At 39.2% G+C, this 14465-nt stretch overlaps 1 protein-coding gene across 4 annotated transcripts in view; it reads left to right on the top strand.

Annotated features, from left to right (window-relative positions):
- The window catches only part of NFIC (nuclear factor I C), a 160506-nt gene that overhangs the window by 23361 nt on the left and 122680 nt on the right, over positions 1-14465 (top strand). For all 4 annotated transcript variants that reach the window (XM_089687412.1, XM_089687411.1, XM_089687409.1 and 1 more), the window contains exon 2: positions 7665-8196. In XM_089687412.1, coding sequence (XP_089543538.1) covers positions 7665-8196 — 532 coding nt within the window. The remainder of the gene's footprint in view (positions 1-7664; positions 8197-14465) is intronic.

Raw genomic sequence — 14465 nt, 5'->3', positions numbered from 1 at the left:
CCATAAAAAGGGCAGGGGGTGTACGCTGCACTGCGGATATGCTGTAGACAGTATACACATAGTAAAAAACTGCTAGTGGAAGAAGTTTTTGGCATTTGCTCTTACTAACTGAAAAAGTTACCTCATTAGCCATGCAATCCCTAGTACATCATTTTCCAGGGTGACAGCATTCATCTACTCCCTTACAATGCAGCCGTGGCATTGCCACCCCACCATGAACACTCCCACCATGTTGCTGGTTTTCTACTAGTGGTCTCCCATCATTTTATTAGTTAGAGCTCCAAACGTGGCAGTAACAACTAACTTTGAGCTCCTATAAATTTTACTTTGGATTTGCCATTATGATGTCCACATCGCTGGAATTTTTATATTGTTCTTCAACCACATTTACTTTAGGTGCACGTAAGTTTTTTTTAATGCAGCAACAACTGTATCATATGTGTGTTCCGCTGCTGGTAGAGTATGGAAAATACTCTGTTCTTCTGTGAGTAAGGACCCTGTGAATAAATATGCTTTTTGACAATAGGTTAGCCCTCCTGATTAGCAGCATTATGTAATTTTGAAACATAGAAATCCAAGCAGTAAAAGGCATTGCAGCCCCCCCTTAGGGAGAAGAATGGATGCAGGGTGCTGTAAAGATAAAAGAAACATCCTCATCCCCAATCTTGTTTTGTTCTGTAGTCTTGGACAGAGTAGTTATAGAATGCTTTATTAACAAGTTCAGGAATCCATAAAACACATGCAACTTTCTAAGTAAGAGGAACTGGAAGTAACCAGCGATCATTGGTTGTAGAGGTGGGGCCAAAATGTCATGATTTTGTATCTTTTTTTTTTTTAATATATGCAACACATTATGTCACGATCACCACCTCATCCAATCAGGGAACACCTTGTATATATTGGAAAAAAATGCTAGGTGTTTGCTTGGATGGTGGAGGTGCCAAGCAAGAGTTCAGTGTACCAGAGGGGAAGTCCGGCAGCACCCAGGACAGTACATCGCTGACTGTATGTACCCCAGGCCACTATAGTGAATAGATTGTTCCTGCTAGTGATCCTTTTTTGTTTGAGTTTGATACATGACAGGCCAGCAGTTGTCATATTTCAGGTGACATGTGACTCTATAATTGCCTGAGCAAATACAGTTCCCATTACAGTAAGAGCTGTGAAAATGTGGAATAAACTCCCTCAAGAGTTGGTTCTGGCCTGCTCAGTGGATTGCTTTAAAAGAGGCCTGGATTATTTCCTAGATACACATAATATAACTGGATGCTAACATTTATAGGTGAAGTTGGTCCAGGGAATATCCGATTGCCTCTCGGGGGTTAGGCAGCAATTTTTTCCCTTGCCGGAGCAAATTGGATCATGCTTTGCTGGGTTTTTTTTTTGCCTTCCTCTGGATCAACTGTGGGTATAGGATTATAACTTTTTTTTTGGTTGAACTGGATGGACTTTTTTTCAGACAGACTAATTATGTAACTATGTAACTGTCAGGTTTATTTGAATATTAATAGCACATATTTAGCTGTTTGCTGTAACTGCTTCATATGAAAACAGTTTATCGTAGTGCCATGTGCAAGTCAACAATGGACCACTTGGCTAAAAGGTGGCTAGATGGTAAACTAGTGATATTTGGTAGAGAATGTAATAGAGTTTACTACAGGTTGTGAAAACATCTGTAGCTTGTTATATAACATAAAAATAAAGGCTGTACAATGGTGTTTTAGCTTTGTGAATTAAGCCTTATATGTAAAAAGGGTCCAGTTTTTTGTAAAAAAAATAAAAAAACAAAAGTAAAAACCCACATCTGTTAGTGTCATAATTGACCCACAAATGGATCAGATCATCTGGAAAACTTGCTTTCCTGGAGATGTCATTTGCAATTATCCACGGAACTCTTGCAGAGAGCTTACTTCTTGACTTCACATTGTCCTCGCTACCTCTGAAGCCTCTGTTTTTGAAGTCTTTGAGATGAGGGGAAGAGATATCTAGCTAATACATATCACAAATGACACAACCAGTATGCCAGGAATCTGGTTTCACAGAAAGGTTTTCCAGAATTCTATATATCCACATGATATAAAATAAAAACTTGATTCATCAAATCAGGCCACCTTCTTTTGCCACGTGGTCCAGTTCTGGTGCCATTGTCAGGGGCTTTTTGCTGTGGGCACTGGTCAGCATGGGCACCCTGACCAGTCTGTGGTTACACAACCCCATATGCAGCAAACTGCTATAAACTGTCTGACACCTTTTTAGTGGAACCAACATTAACTTCTTCATCAATTTAACCTACAGTAGTTCTTCTATTGAATCAGACTAGAGGCCAGCCTTTGCTGCTCAAGTGCATCAGTGAGCCTTGGCCACCCATGATCGTGTTGCTGGTTTGCCAGTTTGCCTTCCTTGGACCACTTCTGGTAGGTAACATCCCACATTAGCTGCAGTTTTGGAGATGCTTTGACAAAGTCGTGTAGCAATTACAATTTGGCCTTTTACAAAGTTGATCAAATCCTTACATCTGTCCATTTTTTTTCTGCTTTCAAAACAATGACTTCAGGGACAACATGCTCACTTGCTGCCTAATATAGCCCACCCATTTTCAGGTGCCATTGTAAGGAGATAGTCAATGTTTTTCACTTTACCTGTCAGTTATCACATTGTTATGGCTGATTAGTGTGTATACTGTATATAGAGTGTGTGTGTGTGTGTGTGAACACTTCGTTCTGCACTTCTGTGACCCATTTTCAGCCAATAGTGGGCTAGAGCCCACTGTTGGCTGACGGCACTAAGCCAGTCCAGACTCTGGAGGGATCCCAACTTTAATATCGGGATCTGCCCCGATGCCTGCTCAGCAGCTGGCTCAGCCTCTCAGCGTGCTGATGGGAGACTGAACCAGCAGCTCCCCCCCCTCCCACCCCATAGCTCGGGTCTTCAATGACTTTCTACAATAGGTAATCACCAATATAACATAGTATCAAGCGATTCTATATCTGTAATCCAGGCACAGCTTCACCTTGGCTGTATGTGATGCATATTTAGTTACCCTTGAAGGCTGGAGGGGCAGTGCAGAGAGCTGGTGACTGACAGTCACCGCCTTTCTGCTCACTGAAGACCGAGAACTGAGCGATCAGCAGTCAAGTGATCACTTGGAGCTGGGGGTGGAGGACAGATTGGACCAATGCTGCATCTACCAAGGTGAGTATAAATAATTAGTATTTTAATTCCCACATGTCTCTTTTAATAAAATGGAAGAATTAGAACTTCTGATATAGGATGAGGATTTTGACTTCATGGGAATATCAGAAACCTGGTTTGACAGCTCACATCACTGGCTTGCGATTGTCTAAGGTTACTCCCTGTATAGGAGGGACAGGGTGGGTAGAAGAGAAGGAGGGGTGTGAAACATGAAAATGAGGCATAGCATTGCTTATGGAGCTGGCAAGGAGGTGGAGTGTTTGTGGCTGGAGCTTGAAAGGTGGAAAACAAACAGTAAATGAATTGTGGGTATATGCTATAGGACCCCTAACATTAAGGTAAAGAAGGAGACTCATCTACTTTCATAGGGATGGCAGGCAGGCAAGGTAATGCTATAATGATGGGGGAATTCAACTATCCTGATTTTCATTAGGCAAATGGAACGAGTTATCATTTATTGAAGTAATGCAGGACAATATCTTGAGTCAAATGGTGGAATCCCCAACTAGATATAATGCTCTACTGGACCTAATTATTATTGATAACACAGAGCTGATTGCAGATGTAGAAATAAGGGATAATTTAGATTAGTGATCACAGAGTAATCAATTTTGCAATAAATTATAGTAAATGATGAATGAGAACCCTACATTTTAAAAGCTGCAATTTTAATAAGAGCTTCATACTCCTTGACACTAAAAGAGATCAAATTCTTGCAACAAAGAATACTGAGAAGAAGAGGGAGAGCTTAAAGCGGTAGTAAAGTCTGCTCCATTTGCAGGTAAGTCTGCCATAATGTGATAGTATGTGGTGCATACTAACATATTATGTAAAAAACCTGCAGGGGGCTCATTTATTTATTTATTTTTGGAGAAGTTTACTACCCGGATGGCTAAACAGTAACGTAAAAAGGCATATTAGCAAGAAAAAAAACAGTCATTTAATAAATATAAGAGCAAAGGATATTTAGTGGCATTCAAAAACTACAAGAGTACAGCAAGAAATGCAAGATTGCAATCAGGACAGCTAAAATAGAATATGAAAGACACATTGCTGAGTAGAGTAAAAAAACAAACAAAAATGTTTTCAAATACAATATATTAATAGTAAACAGGCAAGGTGATAACATATTGACCTCATAAAAGATTAGGGGAACTTTGTCACAAGTGAGAAGGAGAATGCATTTGTGTTAAATACAGTTTATACGAATGAAAGTGAGGGGTTAAATAAATGAGACAGTAATATTAATAACTTTTTGAAGTTGAATGTACCCTTGTGTCTGACAGAAATCAGTGCTCAAAAAAAAGACTAGAAAAACCTAGTGTGGACAAATCACCAGGACTGGATGGCTTACACCTGAGAGTTCTTAAAGAACTTGGCAATGTGATGGTCAGACCATTGTTCTTAAATTTTAAGGACAGCTTGCTGACTGGAAAGGTACCAGCAGACTGGTGAAAAGCAAATGTCATGGTAATTACAGACTTGTCAGCCTGACATCAATAGTATGTAAACTATTGGAAGGAATGATAAGGGATCATATCAAGGAATTTGTAGATGAAAATAGTATCATTAGTAGTAACCAACATAGATTTATGAAGAGCCTTTCTTGTCAGAGGTGAGCTGTAATTTAGATAGAAGAAGGCCTTTGTACATAGTGGAATTAGATTTTGCTAAGGCATTTTATACAGTACTCCACAAGTGATTCATTTTTCAAAATATTATTTTTTTGCATTGACATGGCATGTACCTGGATAGAAAACTGGTCACAGTAGCGTGTCTAGAGGGTGGAGATTAACATCTGGAGTTGTGAATGGGGTCCCCAGGGCTCTGTCCTTGGACTAAATCTTGTTCATAAATGATATAGAAGTTGGAATGAATAGTTCAATCTCAATGTTTGCTGACGATACAAAAATAGGAGAGTAACTTTACAACAGGTTATAGCAACTTTATAAGAAGACCTAGTTAAAAGAGAGGGGTGGGCAGCTACAGTATTTGGTAGATGAGGTTCAATATAGGAAAATGTAAAAAAATGCACTTGGGAGCTACAAATATGCATGCAAGTTACAGGTTACGGGGGACAACCTCTGGCAGAATCATGGATGGAAAAGGATCTGGGGTCCTAGTAGATGACAGATAAGCAATAGCATGGAGTGCAAAGCTGCAGCAAGCAAAGCCAGCAGACTATCAGCATGCAATGAAAATGGTATTTACTCAAGAGACATAACTATAATTCTACTACTTTACACCGCATCTTGAGTGTACCATCCATTTCTGGTCACCAATCCTCAGGAAGGGTGTGCTTGAATGGTAGAGAGTCCAGAGAATGGCAACAAAGCTAGTAAGGGAGCTGGAGGATCTCGATTATGAGGAATGACTCCAAACATTACACTTATTCTTCCTGGAAAAGTGACGCTTTAAGCCAGCCATACATGGTTCGAATCTTGGCCGGTGTAGCAGGGACTGGCCAAGATTCAAATTATGGATGGGCAGGATAAATGTACCCAAGTTGATCAATCGATCAACTTGGGTAAAATCAACCTGTCAGATTTTACATACGAGTTAGCAGCTATTATAGCCGCTAGAAGTAATCAATGTTTTCTCCCTTCCACAATTGGTGGTTAATCAATGTTTTCTCCCTTCCACAATTGGTGGTGTCAGCGGAGAGTTTAGATAAGTTCAGGCTTCTTATGATAAAACCATGTTAACAATCTGGTCTCAAACTCTATACCAACCATGTAGATACTGAAATAGGTGTAGGGAGTGCATTAATGTGATCAATTGAGGATATCAGATTTTCAAAGGTACCTGTCCAAATCAGCAGAAAATCATCAATATACCACTTGTAAGATCTTATTACCAAGTAAGGGCTAGAGAATTGTTTATTTTGATACATTAAGGTGTTTGCAAACAATGGAGCTATGTTCAGATCCATAGCAGTCTTGGAAGTTTGTAATAGGATATTGTTTGTTTTCAAATTTGAAATATTTAAGGGTCAGAATAACTTGAAGCAAATCAAAAGATCAGCAGGAGGTAACTGATGTGATTCACTTAGTGCTTCACGTACAGCAGCTAGACCCTCCATATCAGTAATGATAGTATATAAACATGTAACTTCAAGGGTAACTAAATATGTATCACATACAGCCAAGGTAAAGCTGTGCCTGGATTACAGATATAGAATCCCTTGATACTTTGTTATATTGGTGATTACCTATTGTAGAAAGTGATCTGCCAAATCAGCAAGAGGATGTAAATCTTAGATTGTAAGCTCTAATGAGCAGGGCCCTCTGAATCCTCCTGTATTAATTTGTATTGTAATTGTACCGTCTACCCTTATGTTGTAAAGTGCTGCGTAAACTATTGGTGCTATATAAATCCTGTTTATTAATAATAATAATAAGTCATAGGCAGTTGTCCAGGAGGATGTGTAGAAACTTTGTGGATTTTGGCAGTGTGTATAAAATGGGACAATAAGTAGCATGGAATTGTTAGGAACTTACTGTTTACTCATTTACACTAATTTACTCGGGCAAGAAATCACAGTGATTAAAACATACACAAATCCTATGTATTGAATATAAGGATTACTTGGTAGGGGGGTATACAGTTAGGTCCATATATATTTGGACACAGGCACAATTTTATTTTTTTTCAGGTATTTACCAAAACATATTAAAGCTATAGTTATATAATATGGGCTGAACGTTCACACTCTCAGGTTTAATTTGAGGGTATGTACATCCAAATTGGAGGAAGGGTTTAGGAATTACAGCTCTTAAGAGTAGCCACCCCCCCCCCTTTTTTTTTTCAAGGTTGAATATGTTTTGGTAAATACCTGAAAAAAACTAAACTTGTGCCTGTGTTCAAATATACACAGACCTAACTGTATATACACAGTCAAAACAAGAGATAGTGTAACACATTTATTTGATTCACTATGTGTCAGAGTAAGATAGTTGTATGAGTAACACTCCATGCTCATTGGACTTAAAAAAACTGCCTACATTTACGGCTTAGGGTGAACGGTTAGTTTTATAAACAAATAATTTGTTCTCTATTAGGGGTGAGCTAAGGTTCCTAACCCGTGAGAAATTGTCACATGACAGCAGGCCGTCATCTCCGTCAGAATTGTTGCTTGTAACAAAGTGGCAGGGATGCTCGTTACATAATTGACCTAATATGGCAATGTCATTGTCAACCTTAGCTCATTCTTATTCTCCAGCCTTTTGTCTGTTAATTTACTAGAGTTATAAAGCTTACTTTCTGGTCCAATTTGGTCTAATAGGAGAAAAATAAATTCTTTCCTGAACCTCCAGAAGTCAGTCCGAGATTCTCTGGATCAAAAATCTTGGGTTGTGCATGTTGCTTAAATGTACAGTAATTTAAAAAAAATATGACAAATGAAAAATAAGACATTTAAAATTTGTTAAGAATGTCTTTCTTGAAATCAACCTATTCTTTCTTTTTTCTAGGATGAATTTCACCCCTTCATTGAAGCTCTACTCCCTCATGTTCGAGCATTTGCCTACACCTGGTTCAACCTTCAGGCTAGGAAAAGAAAGTATTTCAAAAAACATGAGAAAAAAATGACTAAAGAGGAAGAACGAGGTGTAAAAGATGAACTGCTAAATGAGAAGGCTGAGGTTAAGCAGAAATGGGCTTCCCGGCTTTTAGCAAAGCTTCGTAAGGATATAAGGCCAGAATTTCGTGAGGATTTTGTGCTGTCTATAACTGGCAAAAAGGCTGCTACTTGTGTCCTCTCCAACCCAGACCAGAAAGGCAAAATGCGGAGGATCGACTGCCTTCGACAAGCGGATAAAGTGTGGAGGTTGGATCTTGTGATGGTGATCCTTTTCAAGGGCATTCCATTGGAAAGTACAGATGGCGAGAGACTGATGAAGGCTGCACACTGTTCTAACCCACAGTTATGTGTTCAGCCGCACCATATAAGTGTATCTGTTAAAGAGCTAGACCTGTACTTGGCCTACTTCATCCGAGAGAGAGGTGAGGGGATGACTTCAACTGCTTTCAATACATTTTTATCTGATCCATAATTTTTGTGGATGTAAACGTACTTGAAAATCCTTAGCTTATATCATACCATATTCTCACAAGCAAGAGATATTTTTCAAAAATATTGTATTCTGCAAAATGTAGATTTCCTGCATGCTTTGCAACTTCTCCTGTGATGTTTACTTTGGCTTCTAAGGACTACATATCCCAGTACGGGGACAGTCTCATAGCACTGAACACGTCTGTAGTCCTAGTCTTTGATTTTGACAGACTGGTTGCATGTGGCTGCATGAAAAACATGTGCATAAACACAATCTTCTGCCTCTGCACGGATGTTCAGGTTTATGTGCACATGTGAATAAACCCTTAAATAGTTTCAGATTTTGGGCATGCTACACAGGTCCAAAAATAACTTCATCATTGTAGACAGGACACATGTAGCATGTCCAGTCTCTGCCCTACTGCTGGGACCCCTCCCCCTCATCCCGTATACAGCAATTGTTGGCTTTGATTAATCAGAGCTGGGATTGCTGAGTACTGAGAGAAGGTGTTGGCAGCTTCAGCTGTCAAAAAAGCAGTCTGAATCAGTGTTTATAAACAACACAGCACTATACAAAGATACAAAGTAACATAATGTTACTTTTGTATAATTTTCTTCATTCTTGTGCAGAGTGATCTTAGATCTGCAGATGATGCCAGTTAAACCTTCCGCTGCCAGGTCCGTACGCAGCCACCGGGATTGTGTCTAAAACTGACAGGCAGGCTCCTGCCTGTCAGGTGGAAGAAGCCGCCCGATTGAGGTTTGAGGTTTGACATGTTGGGTATCTATTTAACTCAGAGCAACATGGACTATACTTTACCAAATAGTTGGGTAATGTATTTCTTTTGATTGCCCTAAAATTCATTTTAGTGTGTTTTTTTACTGAAAATTTTACATTTCCTAGACCTTTGTGGTAATATTGTGTGACATAAAAATTGAAACTACCACTATTTTATTCTCTAGGGTGTCTTCTTTCAGACAATATATAATGTTTGGGGGTTTTGTGTAATCTTCAGGCCTGAAATATTTTTTAAACGTGTGCAAAAAAATGCAAAAACCGCTCTGGCAGTAAAAAAAGGGTTAAAGCTTGACAAGTTAAAAAAAATTTGAAATAAAATGTTCCTCAGTTTAACCACTCTTTAACCCTTAGTTTACTTTAATCATTCCTAATTAACTCCTTATTCTCCTTCTATCTTCATACAGTATATTATTTTCTTTCTTATTTTCCTTTCACATTTTATTAACCATTAATATGTAAACTTTTTGTTTTTGTAATATTTTTACACATTTAAAAACTCAGCGGCCAGACTCATTCACCTCACCAACCGCTCCACCTCTGCCACCCCCCTCTGCCTATCCCTCCACTGGCTCCAGATTGCCCAACGCATCAAATTCAAACTACTAACCCTGACCTACAAAGCCATTCACAACACTGCCACACCAACCTGATTCCCAAGTACCACCCTACCCGTACCCTTCGCTCCTCACAGGACCTCCTTCTATCTTGCTCTCTGGTCTCCTCCTCCCACGCACGACTGCAAGACTTCTCCAGGTCCTCCCCTATCCTCTGGAACTCACTGCCCCAATCCATCAGACTGTCACCTTCCCTCCTTACCTTCAGGAGCTCCCTGAAAACCCACCTCTTCAGGGAAGCCTACCCCTCCCTCACCTAACAGCCATTCTCCTTCATTCCTCCTACCACTCCATCCCCCACAGCCACTTCCTCCTGTGCCACTATCCCCTCCCTCCTAGATTGTAAGCTCGAAAGAGTAGGGCCCTCTAACCCCTCGTGTACTGTTGTTGTTGCTGCTCTGTTTATTGTATTGTCCCCCCCCCCCCCCCTCTATTGTACAGCGCTGAGTAAACCCTTTGGCGCTATATAAACTCGATGTAATAATAATAATTTAACACCTTCCCGTCTGGACTATAGCAGATTGGCAGGTGGGTGGGACACTCGCCGTTGTGACTGGGCGTCATATGCCATCCTGTCAAAATGAGCCACTCATGCGGCGGCAGGGCCCCACAGTGGTGCGATCTGTCACGGGCTGTGTCCACAGGATACAGCCGATGACATATTACTACAGCGGCCTGTTGCCAGTGTCATGTGACCTCTGTGACCAATCACAGCAGATCACATGTCAATTGTATACAATGGATGGCTTCCTGTCATGCCATCCATTGTATATGTTGTTAGCTGGTCAAGGCCAATCACAGCCTATCTGTATTATGTGATCAGCTTTGCCCATCCACAGCTAAACACAACAAAAGACTGAATGAATCAGTTTCATTCAGTAACAATGATTGCAAATATCAATGAAATACATTGGTATTAGCAATCATAATGTGTTTAAAAAAAAAAAAAAATCCTGATCACTTGCCCAGAGTAGTTCAATGTTACTATGGTAACATTGTATTGCTTTGGTCACAGTGTGCTGAAAAATAAAATAGTAAAAAAAATAAAAAATACTAAAAAATAAAAAAATAATTGAAACATTTGAAAAAAATACAAATTCAATTATTATTATTATTTTCACCAAAGAAATGTAGCAGAATACATTTTGACCTAAATGTATGAAGAAATGTTATTTATTTGCAACATTTTGTAACAGAAACTAAGAAAAGTGCATTTTTTTTTTCAAAATTTCAAAAGTTTCAGGTGTTTTTTGTGTTATTTAGCAAAAAAAAAAACCAAACTACTCAGTGGTGATTAAATACCACCAAAAGAAAGCTCTATTTATGTGAAAAAAATGATAAAAATATCTCATGGGTACAGTGTTGCATGACTGTGCAATTGTCATTCAAAATGTGACAGCGCTGAAAGCTGAAATTGGCCTGAGCAGGAAGGGGGTTTAAGTGCCCGGTATTGAAGTGGTTAACATATATTTACAAATTTCCCATTTAAAAAGGTACAAATTTGAAAAAAACACTTTATTTAATTTGTAAATAATTTTGCAATGCCTTGTACCAGAATAATAATTTTAGTGTCGTAAACAGGACAAACTATGGAATAAAATGTGTACTTTTTATGTGCAAAAAATAAAATAGTAAAAAAAAGAAAAAATAATTAAATCACACTATTTATTTTTAAACTAACATTACTCAAAAGAAAAAGTGAGTTTTATTTAGTTTTGTTGCAATTTATTTGTGACAAAAAAAAAATTATTTGGCTCACTGTATTCTAGTAGTCTCTGTATTCCCCCCACCAAAGTCAGGAAAGACTGTGACAGAGAGAAAACTTAGACACAGTTCTGCCTAGTGCAGCAGGAGGGTTTTAGGCAGCAAGGGCCTGCTTCCCAAATTGCAAGTTAAAAAAGTACAGTCATACACACTTGCAAATATGTGTTACCTTTTGGTTTAACCATATTTTGTAGCATTCATATGCCACGCTGCAGAGTCTGTTTAAATTCTTCTCCTGAGCATTAGTGGGGGATGCTGCCATCTGAGGAAAGTGAGGTATCCATTCTGTCAAGTTCTCTTCAGGAGCTATTTGCTTTATGTGCCTAGCTATTTTAAGTGTTACTAAACCCAGGACCCTGAATTCACTTTATCTGGTCTCCCACAGTACACACTACATGGAAGTGCAATTAATTTAATAAAGATAAACTGCTAAATATCTTTTCTCATCAGCAGTTAGAGCAGTCTTGTGACTTCTATCAGTGTCCAGCAGAGCACTGGTTAAAGCTTGTAGGAGGGGTTTTCATTTTGCTCTAGAAGGATGCAGAACCCCTGATCTCTGTCTGGACAGTGCTGATTGGCCCTGTGTTGATCACATGCACTCACCAAAGAAAGAAAAACCTCTATAGCAATAAATATATATAATCCCCCTGTGCTGCTATATATAGATGTTAAGGGTAGCTGCTAACACCCTATCCTCTCCTCATGAGTGAAAAAACGGAATATTGTTATAAATGGTGTAACGCTACATACATATACCAGGTATAGCATGAACAAATATGGCTCTGTGCCAAACAGATATCATATATACATAACATGCTAAAATAGATAAATGATAGTGACAATATCGTGGCAATTAGTGATTCCCTATAAAGGGATATAAGTGCGTGATATTTAAAGTGCAATATATCAATAAAAAACAGTGTACAAGGCACACAAATGCATAATGATATTATCCATAAACTTAGTGTTAGGCACACCACAAACACTAATCAAAACATGTGTCATGTGTTCTCATTCCATGACTTCATGAATGTATATGTGCATACTGGTACTGGCTCGTGGGGATAAGTGGAAGGTGGAGGCGATATTGTAGGAGCCTGTGGTGTATTCTCTAGCCTGGAGAGAGTTGTGAAGTAACCATTAGCCTGGAGAGAGCAAGCAGGATCCGGGGTGATCCGCAAGGCATTTTGGCCCCTGGGGGCCGCAGGGGGAAGGTGAGCAGGCACGCTAGCCATTTTGGATTCTCACCCATCACCTACACTGGCGAAAGGAGCATGTTTTGATTAGTGTTTGTGGTGTGCCTAACACTAAGTTTATGGACAATATCATCATGCATTTGTGTGCCTTGTACACTGTTTTTTATTGATATATTGCACTTTAAATATCACGCACTTATGTCCTCTATAGCAATAGACACCAAACTGAGCATGTGCAAAGTGTCTCCACACGATATGTCTTATCAGGAGATAAGAGGGGGACACTGGAAGAAGGGAAGAATCAGAGAAGTCAGGATCAAACAGCATTTTTACACAATGCAGAGGACTAACCCATTAAGTTCCACAGTGAGCATATCACCATGCTTTACTGCAAATACAGGCTTATTTTACTGTTTTGGGTTTAGAAACACTTTAAAAGAGTGTGTCTATCTACACTCTATTTTCCCCAATCTCCTGGTCTTTAATCAGCCACTTGTTGCTTGTTTTACTAACTGCAGCTGTGTATCAAAAGAGAAAGCATAGCGCAAGAAAGAAATGTTATTCTGTGCAATAACATTACATAGTTAGTCTGGTTGAAAAGAGGCACAAGTCCATCCAGTTCAACCAATAGAAGGGGAGGGAAATAATTATATGTAATTCTGAACCCACTGATGATACAGAGGAAGGCAAAAAAGCCAATAAAGCTTGATATAATTTGCTCCAGCAAGGGAAAGAAATTCCTTCCTTATCCCCCAAGAGGCAATCGGATATTCCCTGGATCAGCTTTACCTATGTTAGTATCCAGTTATATTATGTGTATCTAAGAACGAATCCAGGCCTTTTTTTAAATCAATCTAGTGAGCTGGCCAAAACTGGCTCTTGAGCGAGTCTATTCCACATTTTCACAGCTCTTACTGTGAAGAAGCCTTTTTCGTATTTGGAGGTTAAATATCTTTTCCTCCAAATGTAAATATCTTGTCCTCCAAAAAGAAGTGCCCTCTTCTCCTCTGTGATGACCTCAGGGTGAATAGCTCTACACCGAGTTCACTATATGAACCACTGATGTATTTATAAATGTTGATCATATCCCCCCTTAATCTCCTCTTCTCAAGAGAGAATAAATTCAGTTCCTCTAATCTTTCCTCATAGCTGATCTCCTCCATGCCTCTTATCAGTTTGGTTGCCCTTCTCTGTACTTTCTCCAGTTCCCCAATGTTCTTTTTGTTAATTGGTGCCCAAAACTGAACTGCATATTCCAGATGAGGTATTACTAATGATTTGTACAGAGATAAAATGATATCTCTTTCTCTGGAGCCTACACCTTTCTTAATACAAGAATTGATTTTGCTCACTTTGGAAATTGCAGCTTGGCATTGTATGCTATTATTGAGCCTCTGATCTACCAGAATACCCAGATCCTTCTCCACCACTGACACCTCCAGCTGCTCTTCTCTTAGAATGTATGTTGCATGTGTGTTTTTGACCCCCAAGTACATAAGTTTACATTTGTCAACATTAAACCTCATTTGCCACATAGTTGCATAATTAAATGATGCATTGAGATCGGCTTGTAAGGCTCCATTCACACTTGTGCAGCTTATGTGTCCAAAGTCCTATGGCAAGTCACAGCCCATTGTTTTCAATAGTACCCTTTCAGATCGGTGTGACTTAAAGTCCCAATGACTTTGAAAAGGTGCCTGCATTACTTTGATGTGACTTAGTGTCAGAGACTGTAAAGTCAGATCAAAGTCACACTCAAAGCCGTGTCAGTCGTGCTACAATGTCACACTGGAATAGTGTGGCTTTGGAGTCACGCAAATGTGAATGGATCCTAAGTTGGGGACATC

This window comes from Staurois parvus, unplaced genomic scaffold, assembly GCF_062004578.1.
Source record: "Staurois parvus isolate SC_StPar_1 unplaced genomic scaffold, SC_StPar_1.0 ptg000425l, whole genome shotgun sequence".
NCBI classification, from domain to species: domain Eukaryota; kingdom Metazoa; phylum Chordata; class Amphibia; order Anura; family Ranidae; genus Staurois; species Staurois parvus.
This window is presented reverse-complemented; position numbering and strand designations above follow the sequence as displayed.